Source organism: Pundamilia nyererei, unplaced genomic scaffold (genome assembly GCF_000239375.1).
Source record: "Pundamilia nyererei isolate P.nyererei 1_Seehausen unplaced genomic scaffold, PunNye1.0 scaffold00024, whole genome shotgun sequence".
Lineage (NCBI taxonomy): Eukaryota > Metazoa > Chordata > Actinopteri > Cichliformes > Cichlidae > Pundamilia > Pundamilia nyererei.
The window spans coordinates 1,028,256-1,047,076 of NW_005187425.1; the positions used below are offsets into that span (position 1 = coordinate 1,028,256).

An 18,821-nucleotide genomic window follows, 5' to 3' on the forward strand; every position below is an offset into this window, starting at 1 on the left:
ACCCACTTCAGGCGATGCAGACTGTTCACATGTGCATGCATAACAATGTGTCATATATAACTGCCCGACATAATAACTCACCTCTCGTAGTGTCTCCGTGTACATGTGGCGGCACTTGTGCTGCTGGGGTTGCCGCCCAATTCATCATATACATGTTTCCACTGTCTGCGGACTGTGATCTGGAGCGATGGGTGAGAATACAGAGTGATCAGACAAAAAGACAAAAGAAATAGAGACAAAAAAAGAGATAAAAATAAGACCAAGAGAAAGAAAAACACCAAAAAATAATAAAAGACATAAGTAGTTGACATCATTTCAAGGTCTTGGGGAGCTGATGAGTCATCATGTTCCAGTTATTGAATCCTCAACACTCAATTCTCTAACATAATAAGCTCTGTTAACATCATGCAGTCAGTTGTTCCTGCTACGACTCCTTATTCCACAACAGATGGGAATAACGGACGAGCTACAACACAAAACACAAAAGAATGACGGCTGCCACAGAGCCAACAAAGCCACAACATGAAACGTGAGATAATCAGCTGCAGATATGAGCGTTTTAAAAGGATATGAGCCCCAATTATATGAGCTGTATCCTGTTTAGTTTAGTTGTCTGTTTGGACGACACAGCTAGCATATTTAGAAACAGGCATAAGCAATCGACTTGAAGACTTAATATCAAACATTGACTTCACTTTGAAAATACGTCGCACATGAATAGTGAGTGAATAAAAGGCAGGTAAGGCTGCCAAGTTAAATGCCTCATACACCCTCATTTCTGACTCACTCAGGCTGTGTGTGAACTCGCATATAGTACTTGCTCACACGTGGGTATGTATGTGCATTTCACTTCATCTCCAAATGGGAAAAAATGAGTGATTTAACCAATTTCCTTTTGACCAGTTTAGAACAGAGGAACATGTGTTTTCCACTCCAAGGGGGTTTTGAAACAACAGCATCATTTCTGCTAAAAGTGGCTCTGAGCGAAACTTTCTTCTTGGGAAAACAGTGACTGAGCTCAAGGGGTAAAAGGAGGGCAGAGAAATAAAAGGCAGGGAGGAAAGAAGGAAGACAGGTTGGAGGACAGCATTAGTGGAAGAGACAATTTAGAAGAAGAAAAAAAGAGCAAGTGTGGATTTTTGGAGGAGAAACAGAAAGAGGGTGGGGAGGGAACTTCATGGAAAAGCAGGACTATATTGCCACATGTGTGAATACTTACCAACTCATATCCTCCGAGTTTCTGAGCAGCTTGAAACATAGTCCAAAGGTTGACTGTGGGAGAGACAGAAGACAAACAAGGGAGTTAGGAACTCTGGGAAAGGACCTGAGCTGAAACACATAACGTCATGTGCAGTCATTACACAAGAGAGAAGGCGATGAATATCAAACTTTTATTTAAAAGCTGCCATAACAAAACAAGTGTTATGACTAAAAGGTATGTTTACACGCTGAAGTCATTTGTTTAGATTAAAAGTAGTTCTGGGCGCTATAATTGTATTTATTACATAAATGGATTGTTAGCACTGACAAATCAACATGTTTAAAAGCTGATGACATTTTATTTTAGGTAAAGTCTAAAAGCCTAAAGAAAGAATCAGTACGGCCAAATACATGTTTAGCGTTAAACCATATAATGCACATATAAATGAGCGAATGCACGGATTAAACTATAAACTAATGAGACACACTGAAGAGAGTAGTAATTACATATTCTTTGCCTGGAAAAGTGAAAACAGCTTTTCATCATAATTTCACAAAAAACAATTCTGCACTTCAGCTAAAAGGATGCAAATGAATACTGAGCACTTATACAATCATGACTATGTGATAGAATACAGCATATGCTTTATCCTGACAAAGAGATGTGTTAACCCTCAGCTGCCGCCTGCAGGTATGAATGAAACACCATTAAAAGCATCAAACACTTGGCAATATGCTCAAACTTCTGTTTGAACTAATGCAAATTCATTTGCATTGATTTTCCCATGCAAATACCCCATGACAGCCCATATCAAAATACAAGTCTTGTGTAACATTTTCCTAAAAATAGCCGTGTAAGCTTTCAGAAAGGCTTCAAATGGCTGTCTGTCTTTGAAAGAAAATATTTCCCACAAACAAAGAACCACGAGTTCATTGGGAGACTTTTGTGCCAATGACATTTGTATTTGCTTTCTGTAACATCATTGTTTAACATTTTTATATGAAGGCCTATAAATAAGAAAAGGAGGCCTCGCCTGGGGAGAAATCCATCAAAATTCAATCTGTGCGTACACAAAGCCTTGCATTTGTCAAAATGACATTTTCCTATCTCCGCATTTGACAGCATTGATTTTTTCCTTCCCTCCTCTCTGTGACCGTTGTCAATGCACGGGTGGAATAACAAAGGGAGCTGGGTAGGTTTTTCTGTTTGAACTGAGCACGCTGGCGTATTGTGCTTTCTGACTGTAGAAACAGAAAGACGGTCTATTTAACTAGCTTGTTATGCATCGACTGTAATTATTACAATAGCACACGGGACTGGGAGGGAACAGGACACATAAAGGAAATGAGAGAACATGCCTTTTCTTAGATGTCTTGTCATTAGCAATTTCTTTTCTTAATTCCCCTCTATTTGGCAGGGGCAATTATCACTGAGATAAGGATGACAAAACAGGAACACAATGCAGCCTCAATGACACACCGATGGCATGGCAATTAGACAACAAGGCTGGAAGAAGGAGACAAATTGGAACTGATGTTCACAATCACATGCTGATGCCCGAGCACTGAAGCACACACAAAAAAATTTCACACAGAGGCACACACTCACACTTAACAGTTAATCTTGGAGATCAAGGGCATTCACAACATACAGTGTAACTACTTCTACTCTTGTTTTATTCCTCCTACATCCACTATCACAATCTCAAAATTATCTTTCTACAATCTCTACTGCAGCCATGCAACTTAAATGGCAGCAACTGTACAGCAAAGTCAACAAAAAAAAAAACCCAAAACAAAAATAGAAGGACGACAACTCACTGGAATAAACTGCAGCCACACTTGGTAGCCGTTTTCTGCAATTCAAATGCTAGTGCTCTCGTAGCTTTTAAAATGACTGAGCAATGCAAATTAGGAATAAAAAGGGCGCATACTACAGCTGGAACATTAAGTTTAGGGACAGCAATAATCAGTGGGTAGTTTCACAAACAATCATTTTAAAAATTCAAAAATTGTATTATTTGGGTACTCTGGCTTCCTCCCACAGGCCAAAAATATGCATATTAGGTTAACTGGTGATTCTAAATTGGCTGCATCAGCCCTGTGATAGACTGGTTCTCTGTCCAGGGTGTACACTGATGTTCACCCTATGACAGCTGGGATAGGTGTTTAAGAAAATGGACCGATGGATGAAATTATCTGGCTCCAACTCTTGAAATGTGAACACTTTCTTTTTCTTTTCATTTTACTAAATACATCAGCAGGGAGAAAAAACCCCAGTTCATTGGATGTCACCTTGCACGCTGGGATTCTGTGACTTTTTCATAGTTTCACAAATGAATCACTGATTAGCTGTAAGTAGAACACTAAACAACATGTTGATCTCTAGATTAAACAGAGACATTGTTCATTTCCACCTTCCAGCAAAGATAAGAATATCTTGAGCCTCTAAAATGTAAAGACATCTTGTGCTTATCTTGACAGAAAACTGAATATGAGGCCGGCTGGTCTCAGATGAGCACCTGAGCTCTAAGATGTTTAATTCATACAAACCTTGAAGTGAAACATGAATTCCGCATGAGAGTGAGGCAGGAAAACAAGTGGGTGCTGAGCTAAACCAGCAATATTAGCATTTCTCTGTTTAAAATAGATTATGAGTCATTCGAGGTAAAGGCAGACCGACTGAATTTCAGTGGTTAGCGGTCTTATCTCTCAGCCAGACTGTAAAGCTTCACTATTATGGTGTTAAAGGTAAGACTCCAAGGCTAGAAGATGAGGTGGAATACGCAGAAATAGTCTTCGTTCAGGCTCAGATAGGGTTTTTTTGGAGGTGAGTCAAATGGATATTTTAGTGATCCAGCCAACAAAGCATGGGTAAGTCTGGTAAATCAATCAACCATCTGTTGCTTTGTTAAACTCTGGAGAACTTCATAAAAGATTATTACTCAAATGCAACTGAAATAACATAATTTGGATTTCCATTTCAGGAAAGTGAGCTCTGATCTTTTAATGCATTTGTAGCAAGTTTAAAGAGAAGACTATGAAAACGGCGTCTGATTACATCTAAGGGTTTGTTGTATTAATTATGATGTGTTTTCCTTTTTTCCTCCTCTTTACATGTGCTGATGTGCGCTCGCTGCCAAGGACGAAGTTTAAACAGCATGATTTCACCATTTAATGAGGGCCTTGCTTATGATGTGTCTGGTTTTGAGATTCAAAGCATGTACTGTATGTAAAACAGTTGGCGCGTGGACCTCGACTTTATTCTGAGCTCAAACTGAGAAATGCCAGCTAAAAGTAAAGCGAGTTGGGTATGCAATTCTCCCTCCGACTCTCTACGTATTCCTCGCTCCCTCTTTATATCTCCCGCAACCACAATGACCTATTTAAGCAACAACATGTCGGCAGTCAAGATGACAGGACTGTCAAAATACCGCAGTGAGGTTAGCACAGTCGAGTCGACCACAGCTTACCTTCGCGTAATAGTTTAGAGTAATGAGTTTTACTACGCTATAAACTGTCACTGTTACATTCAATAGGCATGTCTCCCCTCTCCCTGTCTCTCGTTAATTTGCTGGAGTTGTCGTGCTACATTCTGATCTGAATGGCTAAATTCTCCTTGGTTCCTCTGACATGAATGCAAATGTTATGTCCCTCCTTGAATAAAGACTGAGCATGAACTAAATCTGAAAACCACAGTTTGTGAAGAGAGCCCGCATTCTCATGCGTCTTGCCTCGACATCAAACACATAAAGCAAACACACTTTTTCACTTTCCAGAGACCACAGTGTGCCCTTTTTGATGCTTAGGTGCGCGTTTTTTCTTCTTCTTCTCTGTCCTGTTCACACCAAATGCAAGCTAAGCATCCGACCTATATTAGAAATCTTTCATCTTGGGCCGACGTGTTTCCCATACATGTGATGTTCTTTTAACACTGGTAGAGGACGTTCTTGGCCTTCACAGGAAACCCCTTTGACAAGTGAGAGAAGATATTCTCTCTTTATATAAAAGCCAGGCAAAATGTGCTCTGACAGGAAGTCTCCTGAGTCTTTTACTAACTGCTAGATGGGATTTTTCTCAACATAGAATATTAATCCTTTAGCTTATTATTACTACACACTGAGTTAGTTTTTTAACATTTTGGCTGCAGTTTAAATTCTGGGGCCTTAAACATAACGCCCATCACATATGGGAGCACATGAAACTCTCACACACTAGATGAATAGGAGAAAGTCCACCATTGACTAAAAACCAGCTACTTGTTTCTCCTTTGATCACAACAGGGGCTCTGCATATATAACATGTGGTTAGAGATGCCGATTAGAGTCCACGCAAGGTTTTCCCCTGCCCGTTACACCGACATGTGTGACTTACAGAGTGCACTTTCACTCTGATACATATACTTGTGTTTCTTTTCTCCAAGCACACGATATTTTAGGGTTCAAATAATAATATGCTTTCTTTTTTCTGTGCAGGGAAATTCTGAGGAGGTTTGGGGGCTTTTTTTTTTTTATTGCTTGTTCCTACAGGTGTCTTTTACTCCAAATTTGTTTTAATCTCCTCTCAGCCTCAGTCGATGTTACGACCTAAATTTTCAAAATAACTCCTGTAAAAATGTATCCACACAAATTTTTACTATTGATTCGAGCGCTCCATTGCTTCAACAACGGCAGTGAGGGAATAAGAGAAAAAGTTGCCCTACTCACTCTGTTTGAAGCCGAGGAAGGGGATCCTCTCTATGGGCGTGTCTCTTTCTTTCATGTACTTGTAGAGGTCTACTAAGAAAGCCTGCTCCTCCGCTCGGCTCTCCTCTGATGTATCCTCCTCTTTATTGTCCTCTTTCTCGCTTCTCTCCTCCCTCTCCTTTTCCTTTCCTCTGTCCTTCTCCTCGGATAAAGATTTCTTACTGAGGCCAATGGCCTTTTGTTTGGCCGGTGCGGTTATTTTTCCGTTGGGTACCGTTTTACAGTTGGGTTTGACCTGCAAAGAGAGAGCATACAGACTCAGCGGATGTATTTAGCGGAAAATTAAACCCTTAACAGAGTGTTATTCAAATGATGTCAGACAGTTTGTATGACTTTTGTTAGGGTTTAAGCACAAGTAAATATTCCTGATGGCCACAGAGGAAAACTCCCATTGATTATCAATGAAGCAGCTCTTCTGGTCATAACAGATTAGGCACAGATAGGTTTGACTCCAGCTTCGAGAAAGAATTGCTTATATTGATTTAACTGTCCAAGGTCATAGGAATGACTGTGGAAGAGCTTTTACCAAAGATATTTCCCTCACAGGAATATTACGACTAATGTCAGACAATAAACGAGCACAGAGGTACAAAATCAAAATATCAATAGAAAGTTATACCACTAAACCGATGTTTTAAATAAAGAAAACATGACAAGACCTAGTAATGGGGCTTGATGATTATTTCTTGTTTCCAGTTTCCTCCATCGACTAACATGATTTCAGAATGAGTTGAGTGCTTCTCATTGGTGGAAACTGTTCTTAGATTAAAATATGAAATAACCCGTTAATAACCCAATTTAAGATTACACTGTACCTGGTAAGAGGCTATTATGAGGAAAGTGACACAGACAAAAAAGTACCTCTCAACAAAAGATCCTATCATAATATCATAATCTATCAGTGATAAGTTAATCAGGTGAAATCACATTAGATTTAGGAAGAAGTCAATTATAGAAGTATAATCAGCAAATGCTGTCATAATAAAAATAATAATTTTTAAACAGTCTTCATTCCCCAGTCGTCCTTGCTTCATTTGTGTTGATTTGTGACATCCCTTTTTGTAGCACGTGGCCTTCGCAATCGTGTTGCTTTTTACACGTCCCGAATAAACTACACTGTTGCTGTGTTGGTCATTGTGTAGGAAAGTAAAGGTTATTCTGTAACTTAAGATTCAAGGACAACGTGGAAAGCAGCTGGTTGGCAACAAAAGCTGTGATCTTACTACTATTTGTTGTATAATATCCTTATAATATGTCTTTTACAAATATTTATGTAAGTGTAACCTTGTAGACTAGCTTAAATGGCTATATGTTCTAAGGAAATGTAATATATGGTGTATGTATACCGTACAGGCAATACGTGTAATAGACCTGCTGACTGGAGGATACCATGTCAGTGTCAATTTTTTGATTTGCGTTGGCATGAAAAAGGTGTTTTTTCTCCAATAAAGTGCAGAAATGTGAAGTGGCAGAGCAGTTCCTCTCAGAGCACCGAGTCCGCTCAGAGTCATGTGAAGGACGCTCTGCAGGCAACAGCAAACAGCTTCCCCACAATTTTAACTAAAACTGATAAATTACTGTCTTACTAAGCCTAACCATAACAGTGTGCAAGACTGCTTCCTCCAGGCCAATTTGAAGAATCCAGGGATCAAACCCTGAACCCCGTAATTATAGGACAACATAACTCAGAATCTGAGCCAAAGCTGCCAAAACAGTTCCAGTCTGTGTTTTTTTTTTTTTTTTAATCTATAGGGTTATCTCTGGAGCATTCACGCATGCATGTACAGTGACACTGATGAGGCATCCTCTAGTGGACGCTTGTTACCGTGATATCGCAGCTGTTTTTGTGGCAACACTTCTCCATTTTATTTTAAGAAATATTTGCTTTTAGCCCATGTCCCAGTTTTAACATGTAAATACTCCCTGAGGGAATGTAACTCATCTTACCTTGGTTGTAATTTTGCCCTCTGGACTAGAGGGTTCCTGTGCTGTCACTGCTGTCGAACCCTGGTTTGACCCTGATGACCCCTGACCCTGAGCCTGACTCTGGGAGTCTCTCCTCTGAGAGAAGGACAGCTTCTTCTTCCGAGGTCGCCCCTTCAGGTTGGGAGCTGACGGAAAGGGAACAATGACAATTAGATTTATCCATTTAGATGGAAATTTGCTTTTTAAAATCACTGAATACTTTCAGCTCTTTGTTGCCAACATCTAATTCTTTCATAATAATATACTTTGTTTTACAAGAAGAATAAAAAAAAAGACTTAAAAAGAAAACGCCTTTTAAACCCAAATATGTATTTCTTGCCTGGGAACTTAGAGGGAGGGTATGACAGGAACATTTACAATCAGGGGAAAGGAATTTCACAGGCCTGCTAGCCTGTAGCTAATTATTTTTAAACTGGATTAGTGCAACATTGTGCTGAATGGGGTTGCAGCCTGCCAAATTGCTCCAATGTGCTAGTAAACACGATCCTCAAGTTCACTCCCAGCCTAAAAGAGAAACTCCATTTTAAATTCAGACAGATGTATTTTTAAGATTACAGATGAGGGCATCATAACAGTCAGGCAGTTAGAATAATAATGAAAATGACAGATGCCGGTTAACCGAGAAACCCACAAAAGGGAAGAAATTTGAAACAGTCAGTTTGTGCTAAGAGAAATATTTCACACAGATGCTAGACAAACATAGCTTGTATTTTTTTCTAACCGCAACATATATAACATAAAAATGCTTTGTCTTGCCCCCCCCCGATTCTAAGCAACATAAATAATTACACTGTACTACAGCACATCAGATGAACTGATAATCATGACTCTATTTTTGGTTTCCCTCTGGTTAGTCTTCTCATGTCTTAAAGCTCAACGCTGTTAATTAAAAACACATGAACCTGCATGATAGGAGCTCTTTGTTTGAAAGGCTGGCAGATATAATTGCTCAGTTCACATTACACACACAATAAAGTATCTAAGCCCTCCAAGTCCTTTGTACACCCACGTTTATGTCAACCCGCAATTGTAATGTAACTTTTTGGCAGAGTGACTTGCCTCCTCGCAGCAACACAAACACAGATAAGCTCAAAGGAGAGGGAAAGAAAAACTTCAAATAATCTAAGTTCAGTCATGTATTTCTCAGCGTCGACATTCTTTCTTTCCATCTGCAATGACAATTAAATCACATCCAAGGTTGTTCTCTGCCAAAAGGACTCTGTGATTATTTTTGTCGGATCAAATTCCCATCAAGAGAATGTTACAATAACACCAGAGCTGAATAAAACTAAGAGGCAGTCATTAAAAGGGTAAAATGATCACGACTCAGCAACCCATCACTTCATGTTGTTATTTTCACAACCGCTACGCTGTGGAGAAACAGCACAGGGAAAATTCCAAGGACATTTGTTGTGCATTTGTCATCTCTTTGGCACTAAAAAAACAAGTTTTCAACGCTGTAATCTTTACTTAGAAAGCGCTGGGTGTGTTCCTCCCTCCACTGTTTATCCACTTTGGTGTTTATCCGGCTCCTTTTATTCGGCCAATTACTCATTAATACTGAAAAATAACACATCTTATTGTATTTACTTATGTTTAATTTTGAAGGGACATAGACATAAGCCATAAAATATCACAGTATGTTTCGTCTCAGCCAAATTGTGATGCTTAGGCTTTATGTAAGTAACACAAGCCATAAATATAAAGTAAAAAAGAAAATGAAAGCTTGAGATGACTAAGAAAACATATCTCATAGAGAACAAATATAAGAGGAGTTATTATGACTGCTTGCAGGTTTGAATCCAGATTTATCCTCCAACATGTGACATTAGATTTAAACAAACATCGCAGGTCCGAGTAAGGTCACACACTCAGTGTGGTTCTGTTTTTAGTCCAATCACTAACCTCGCTGACACCATACACTGAGTTACATAACCTGCCTGTCTGTTTACATTTTTCATCAAGTCAAATACTGCTGCGTAAGAAAAAGCTGCAATTACTGCAAAACGCTGCTGCATAACACTCTGCAACAGGGCAGCGAGTGAATCTGAATTCAGTGACTTATTGACAGAGGCCAAACAGAACACATTTAAACCAGCCAGGCAGATGCTGCAGATAGGGGTTAAATGGTGCATTCATGTACTTTTGTAAATATACAGAAACAAGCACACAAGGTCAAGTAAAGGCAATTTTTCTGTGCTGCAGAAGAAGCGCTGATCTGCTCTCCTCGTGGCAGAGTTGCATAAGGGAGGAGTCATCAGCTTTAGAATAACACAAAGAAAATAAGACGTGGACTGACTCTGTGCAGATCGATTTTGTCGAATGGAAACACAGACATTTATAGTCTGTAGAAAAACAAAGCCAACATCACAAGACGATGATTTTACAGCACCCTGGGAGACGTGGTATTTTTAACACTCTGTGGGCATTAAGTGTTTTTGTCAATGTACTAGAAAAGAACGAGATCATTTAAGCACACTTGATACTTCCCCTCTGCAAGCCAAATATGGACCTTATAATCATACACCAAAAATGGATGCTGACCAAGCTTCCCCTTAAGTTAATAATTTCTTACTTTGTGGCTTTCTGCTTATTTGGGAGACATGCACTGAAGTGACCAGAGGACTCTTTCCTAGTCCCCCATAAAGCCCTAAGGCATACTGCTAACACATGCAGACACACACATACACCATCACCAGACACTGGTGTTATAGTAAAAAAAAAAAAAATAGTGACTAAATTCATATATATTGATAAGGGTTATTCCCATCATGAGCCACGAAAGTCACAATGACTTCAGCACAGAGAAGCACAGGATGAACACTTGATCTCAGGATGCAGCTGAATGCTTTTAACAGCTTTAAAACATTGCTTTGTCTAATAATTTCTACCCCCTCAGATTCAATTAGACACAGCCCTGGCACCTCTGTTTCATTGCTATTCAGCTGATGTCAATGATAATGAAAAACTCATTAGAGACAGCTCAGGAAGGGTTCTGACGGTTCTATGCATCAACAGAGGCGAGCCACAGGGAACCACAACAAAATGGACTGATTGATTGAGAGGCTGCTGTGAGTAGAGAGACATATCAAGCCAACTGGAGAATTCAAGTGATGGATGTCTCAGTTGATAAAGCTCACAAAGCTGACTGAAAAAGTGCAATATCTGCATGCTCACCTAATGAACAGGAGGGTGGCTTCACAGATCCTCTTTAAAGTAGTTGGACAAATGATCACGCTGATGGGCTGCATGGGCCAAATAATTGTGCTGTGCCTGTTTTTGTATTTGTTTGGCAAACTGAAATTAAAGGCTTAGAGGATAGAAAAACACTTTGATGTGCTTTACAGGATTAGTGGCCAACTCATCCTTTCATTTGGCACTTTGGAGTAACACTTATGACAGAAATAATCACTCACAACTACAGATGTGTGCAGTGGTTTCCTAATTTTAGCCACACCAGCAATATCGGTTAAAAGAATGGCAATTTTGGTCAGCTGAAAGATCAGTTCACCACTTTGGCACAGATGAAACAAGACAAAACAGCTAAACAGAGGAAATTTTTAAAGATGTTGTTAAAGGTTCACATGGATAACAATAATTTTGACTGAAAGTCCTCGACAACTGCAAAAAGTTTGGTACAGACTAGATTTTTAACTTGCTATTATCATGGTAAAAAAATACAATAAAGTTTGATTAGGCTAGAAAAGTACACAAAGGTGGCAGAAAGCATCTAATCCCATAAATTAAGGTTATTCTTTAATGGGAATCTTGATTGTATTACCATAAATGTGCAGTCATACAGAAAGAGTGGGAGTTACTCACGCCTTTGTTTTCTAACACTAGTACGTTCCCATGTTATTGTATTGTTTAGCCTGTGACATTATTCCATTGTTAGGTGGTTGCTAGGCAAGATGACGACATAATAGATCCTGCATTATGAAAGTTTTTGTGGGAATAATTGAGATGTTACCGTCATGAAAAAAGAATGACAGACTGCTTTTCTGAGGTGTTACAGTTGCATAAAGCTTCAAATGGGTCATTTTAGCCCATTTGTAGGTAGTTGCTAGGCAACATGATGACATGATATTATCTGATATAGATAAGAACCTCCAGGGGCCGAAGATGTTCCTGTGTGCCAATTTTGGTTGCTCAACTCCTCATTGTACGCGAGGCAAACAAACAAACAGATTTCATGTATTATAGTAAGAAGATTATAACATGCATACTGACACAATGTCACCACTTCATTTTTTCAATATTAAAGCTACATTTCTCATGACACCCCTTGCATTTTTTCTCTGAAGCTATTTTCAAGTCAAAAGTTGAATCTACTGTTTTTCTTAATGACCAAAAACTCCTTATACAACATGTTGTTAGCACCACTGTAACTGCCTCGGGGAACTACACAGTGTGGTAGACTTACGTTAATTTACAATCATCCTTGTAATCTTATTATGCAAATATACAACGAGGATGCTATAAATGTTGATCATTCATTTTATTGACATTTACAAAGGTCAAGCTGAAATAAATCATTAGTAAAAACTGTTCAGAAATGCTACAAAGTTTCAAATGACAAACTAAACACTTATCTGTGGATTTTCTTGTTCAGTTCACTTTTAAGTGCTATAAATGTTTGATTTTTTGCTTCAGTGTTAATCCTTTTAATTATTACAATGCAGGGATTTGTTAGAGGAGCATTCATGACCAACAGTCACCTATTGTTTCTTTTTATTTCAGTGTATTTTACACCCAGTTTCAGGTTAACTATGATAACCTTATTCAGCTCGATAAATAACATTTTTTTTCAACTGTAGACAAGTTAAATGATAATTTCCCTCCTGAAGTGATGACTGTTCTGACTCATCACATTTGAAAGAGGAACATATGAGAGTTTTTATCCCCCAGACAAACTGCAATTGGGGAAGAATGCCCCATCTACGCTTTCATGAAACCAGACTCCCACTCATGCCTCTGCGCACATCCTTAATTCTACAGTTGAACTTCGACTACATCTAACTTCAGCTAATGGGGTTCAAGTTCAAACAAAGAGGAGAGCGAGGATGAGTGTGGTATTTCAAGAACAAGCACCAGAAGAACATGTTTTGACATATTTTGTTGTCTTACTTGGTTGCAAATTCACTAAAGGCCTGACACCCACTCAGCAATTATCAGAATAGCCCGCAGCCAAAGGTAACATTCATGTTGCAATACAAGGCCTTGCCTGTACAGTACAGTATGTCCCCCTGGATAGAATATGGCAAAATGTAATTTTGAAATTATAATTAACGACATTTATGGACAGAATTCTTGATAAAAAACCCCAAAGAAAACAAACAAACAAAACCACAGAAGCACAGCAAACCAAAATAAAATTATGTAACATCCTGTTGATGAACCTCCAAGCACATGCGGATCTTTAGAGCAAATATAGCATAACCACTCAAGTCAGTTCAGCAGCGCAGAGATATTGACGAGTGGAGTTATGTTCCAGAGCTTACAATCAATGGGAATTCTCCAAAGAGAGATCCTCTAGGTCAATTAGTTCAATAAGTAACTCCCTGATGAGTTACATGCTGAAGGTTCAGTAAATGTAAGGGCTTTTTTTTAAAACTAAACACACTGTAAAGTTGTGAGAGAGAAGAGCTCTATCTGTGCAGGTGAGAAGCAGTCCTCAGGGAAGGATTTGTAAATGAAACTAAACTTGTGAATACGCCCACACTCAGACAAAGGAGGTCACTCAGGTCTGCTATACAAGCTTACAGTGGCGCATCGGAAATTTACCGCAAGTTATACAACATAAAGCACCGGGACAGACTCTTTGAGGACCGAGCAGCTGTATTTCCATGTATGCATAAAAAGATGCCACTGGAAAAAGGGGAAGTTTTTCAAACGGAAAACAGAAGCAGACTTAGAGAATTAAACAAAAAAAAAAATAGAATAAAACTAAATATGACTCATAAGGAACAATAATAGCGGCTGTCACAATGCAAACAAAACAACCAAAGGTTAAAAAAAACCTGACAAGTAATGAATAACACATGACAAATCATGATACAAAGTGCCCTCTGATACAACGCTTAAGACACAGACTTTAATCTGTAGAGCAGTGGAGCATTAAATGTGCGATCAGCGAAGTGATATTGCACTTTGGTGAAACATTTCAACTCCACCGGAGACACAATGAAGTGACAAGGGAGGCTCTTAAGCAACAAACCAACAGTACCAGACTGATTCCTCAGCCAGCGATGACGGGCAACCATGTGTCTTCACTATATGTACGTCAAAGAGCTCAGAGTTTGGAGGAATTTCAAGTACTTGTTCTCAAGGACTGGATGTTTCTGACCACACTTTCATGGAAAAAGCACGTCTGGGCTAATGTTTCTTCCTCAGGCTCATCTCTGAGTCAATACCTTGTCTATTGCTCTTTTGGTATTTATGACACATATTGCCAGCAATTTTAATCAAAAGGTTCTCAAGGGGAATGCAATACGCAACACTTAAGCACATTTGTACTACAACCAACTGCACAGGTCGCCGCTGCTTACCACAAATTAAAACAACAGTTATTTGCCTTTCAAGCTGGCAGTAAATCAGGATGTGATAGATTTGTTTTTTACCGAATACCACTGGATATTTAAAAAACACACATTCTCCACCCACACTCACTGTTTTGGTTTAAAAGACTCGCTTAAATCTCTCTCAACAGTGCTCTTCATCAGAGCTGGCTTTAATTATACCCACACACTCCTATTAGAAAAAAAGGAAATTCAGATTCCTATCTTTAATTCCTAATTGTGACCGCTTTGCCCGTGTGTATGGACTGTAAGTGACTTCGCACTTGCAGTCTGCAGAGATTCAGAAAACACAAGCAGTCCTACCAGTTATCTTACACTATGACCATGATTTAAAAGCGATGGTATAATAGAGCGAAGCATCAACAAAGGGAAGAAAGGATCGGAATACTTTTACAAACATTCTTTGTTTTATGAGGCAACCAAGAAAACTAACCCAACACAGATTTCACAATATCATGACCGAAACCAAAACAGCTCTCTTGATTTTCCTCATGTAAAGCAGCATTAGATGCCTCCTCTCGCTGCGATTATGCCGCGACTGAAGCTGCCGTCACCTTTCGCATACTAACATCAGGCACTTTTGACATACTTGTAATTCTCACTTTGTCACATCTGACAGCAGAGCTATTCCTCTGTTCCTACTCTTGAGGCACGTTTCTGCTCAGAGTCATTTGAGACACATAAACACACAGACAGACACACAAAAACTTTAATGAACAGCAATACTTCAAGCATCTCCATCGCTGCAATCATCAAAAATTACACAATGCGCCCACAGAGCGAGCGAGTGTGTGTGGGTGGACACAGTACACTGTTTTTATTAATCATCAAAACCTCCGTAGGTTGATAGATGATACAAGTGTTAATTAATTTCTCATAAATATACAGGGGAAGATTATCATTGATAAAGTGCAAAACATTTCACACAAAACAATCCAAGAGTGCGGCATTTCATACTAGGTCAACCTCAGGGGGATTTCACATCAGTAACACTGAAATATTTTCATCACCGCTATTGCCTGTTTTTGACTATGAATGCATCTGCAGCATAAGAAGATATTTTAATACTGCTGTGCCTGAGAGCTATTCTGAATTTAATGAGGAGGAATTATTTGGCTTCTTCCTAGGTATGATAATAGTTACACGTTACTGTTATTACAAAAACACATCTGAGCTGTGCCAAGCCTTTAAAAACAACAACAACAAACTCACCTTCCAATTTAACAGAGGGAGAGGAGAGCGAAAGAGATAAAAATCAGTAAACACAGCAAAGCCCAGCAGCAAGAGCAACAATTTCAAATTTTCACTGGTGCTGTGTTTGGTGAGAGTACCTGTATCAGGAACTTGCTCTGACTACTAACACACAGAAAATCACTGTAATACAAGGCTATTAGAGCATGGCCCGAGTAAAAAGCAGGGATTAAGCCGACCTGTTTCTAAAAGAGGTCTAACAACAGTCCCCCTGAGGTACAACCGACTCATCCCCAGGTCCTCGACAGCTTCTTGTAAACAGCTCTTTCTTTCCAACAGCACCTTGATTGACTCTGCTCGAAGCGTTTTTTAAAGAGCAAGCTTGCCCAAATTACACACACAAAGAAGCTTAGCCCATTATTGGTTTTTTTTTTGATGTCTCTATTTTTGTCTGTGTAAATTTTTTAAAAACCTAATTCAGAGGAGGTGAAAAGAGGTTCACTTATCCTCTCCTTTTTATTAGGATAATAGAAAAATGATTTAAATTAACAACATTAAATTGGAGACAATGTCAATATTATTATCTATGTAAAATATTCACTCTTCGAGGGAAATATCCAACTCCTTAGCTTCTAAGTGCTCAGCTATGTCTGCCATTTAGTGGGAAATTAGTAGAATAAAGTGAGTGCACAGACACAACTCATAGGGCTGGGTGGGTCATTCCTGGTAATCCCCTTCATATTTCACACAGCCAGTTGAATAAATGTTAACATGGAAATCGTTTTTTTTTATTGGCGAAGCAAGTCAAACACATGTGTACTGACCAAACACTGACAGTTGTTATTATATATGAAATGTAAAAAGCTAGAAGGAACAAACAAAAACAGCCATTTCGTTCATTTCATTATCTTGTTCATATCTTTAGAATCTATACTTAAAGAAAAGAAAAACTAAAAGAGAAGTCAGGGACGAGTTTTAAACAGGTCCGGGCGGAAACGACGTAGGGAGGAGATGAATGGAGGCTTCTAAGAACTGAAGTTTTTATTTTCTTTGCACGTTATTGATAATGACAACTATTTACAGACCATAAAGTAATTAAGACAATTTACAAATAAAAAAGGGCGTGTGAGTTGCTGAACCTTTCGGAATTGGGTGTACTGTATACTGTGACTTATTTTGCTGTTGTGAGTCAACATTAACGCAACAACCTAAGCCCCAAAACAAGTTTTCACTGGAACCTATCCTACAGTTGGTCTGCCAATTATCCCAAGGATACACAGCCATGGCTGGATAACTCCCAGTTCAGAGTATTTTTCATACTTTAAATTTTTCTGTGTTGTTATGAGCTGGGGAGCAACACCCAGCTACCTGCATGGTTTGGTACCACTAGTGGTCAGAGAAAAATCAAACTTGCTCTCTCTAATGTGCACTTAATGTTAGTGCGATTATGTTAATATATTCACAATGCAAAGATGGGAATCCGTGTGAGATTTTTACCAGACCTCCTCTTCGTTTCCAACAACTCTGACATCCCGTTCCAGTCTATTCCCCCAATCCTATCATTTCCTATACAAACACCGCATTATATCGGCTACAGTCTGTTTTTATTTCCCTCAAAGACGATTCCCCTTAGCTGGCTGACTGACAGCTGTGTGTGTATGCATCATTATCTCCTTCACAGAGCCTGTCTGTTGCCATAGCCTGTGGCAGACCTCAATCACACAGTATTAGAAATGACTTCGGTTTCTGCAGAGTGCCCTGCTTTTGCCTGCTGCAGGTGAGCAACACATTATATGAGCCAGCCAGATATAAGTGAACTAGAATATCTGTAACTACAAACGTGTTAAATCAGATACTTGTGTTTATCTGATTTAGCCAGCAGAACATGACAAGACATAATCAGATGCTGATAATATTCCTGTTCCTGGAAGTAGAGGTTATGGAGGCCAATTAAATGGAAGAGAAAATTAGAAATAAAATGTTCTATGAAGCATCCTACACCTACCGAGAAGCAGATCGGGTCTGCGTGTTTCATCAAAAAGAAAAAGAAAGTTGTCATCTTTTTGTCACATAAACTCATTTTTTAAAATTGTCTATGTAGGTGCAATTTACTAAAAGCTTAAAAGGAAGAGTGCAGTGTTTAATCTGAATTTAGCTGATGTTTTAAATGCTGGTCAGGTCTGCAGTGTTAGTCTGTGGTTTCAGCATACAGTCAGGTAATAAGATCCACAACAGAGGGCCTATGCTAATGCCTTTTTAGACAGTGCACAGTAGATAAATCATGTTTATAGATTGATATCCTCCTCTATGGCCTCTGTGAATATAACAAGATTGCCTCCAATTGCATCTAAATATGAGCTTTACGCATGCAAACACACTGCATAATAAAATACCGCGCACACAGATATGGAATAAAGAGTCTCGCTTGCCATTTCAAACTACAGCCCACCACACTGGCTATTATCTGGTGTTTATTTTCTAATATGTGACTATACTGTAAAATGCTCTTTCTCTCTGTTAATCCTGACAATTTGTCAAATTTAAATCCAGCAGCAGTGCGCAGAACACATCAATTCAAAGTTAAATTAATTTTGTCCCCCCCTCCTTCTGCTGCCTGTTTTTGACTTTCTCCCACTCTCCTGCTTCTCCTATCTATTTCTCTTTCCTTTCTCTAATAAGTATGTGAGCGGTGGCAAATGTAATTACAAAGGGGTGGGGTTGGGAGGGGGTGCGTGTGTGTGTGTGTGTGGTGGTGGTGGTGGTGGGGGGGGCTGCTATGCATACACAACAAAACGCAACATTAAAAAGCTATTATCAGAAAAAAGAACATTTTGGCAGATATATGGCGGGGGGCAGATCTCGCCATATGTTTGCGGAGATGGGGACAACAAGTCAGGTAGTAATTATCAATCATCATCAGGAGAAACTGTCAAAAACGCTAGGCCGGGCACGCTCTGACTAGTGTTGCCATGGAGACAAGCCCACATCCCTCTAAGTGTGTGTTTACCAGGACATTAAAAATACTCTCCCATATTTTTATTTCACACTTATAAAATCATGTAAATCGTTCTCTTGGCTTGCAGAGTCATGAGGGCTCAGTGTGTGTGTGTGTGTGTGTGTG

At 39.2% G+C, this 18,821-nt stretch overlaps 1 protein-coding gene across 1 annotated transcript in view; it reads right to left on the bottom strand.

The window, feature by feature from the left end:
- arid5b (AT-rich interaction domain 5B) overlaps positions 1-18,821 on the bottom strand; it is a 74,762-nt gene that overhangs the window by 13,010 nt on the left and 42,931 nt on the right. Inside the window, exons 5-8 of the mRNA XM_005727331.1 lie at positions 7,893-8,056; positions 5,907-6,180; positions 1,220-1,272; positions 82-179 (exon numbers count right to left, since the gene is read on the bottom strand). Coding sequence (XP_005727388.1) covers positions 82-179; positions 1,220-1,272; positions 5,907-6,180; positions 7,893-8,056 — 589 coding nt within the window. The remainder of the gene's footprint in view (positions 1-81; positions 180-1,219; positions 1,273-5,906; positions 6,181-7,892; positions 8,057-18,821) is intronic.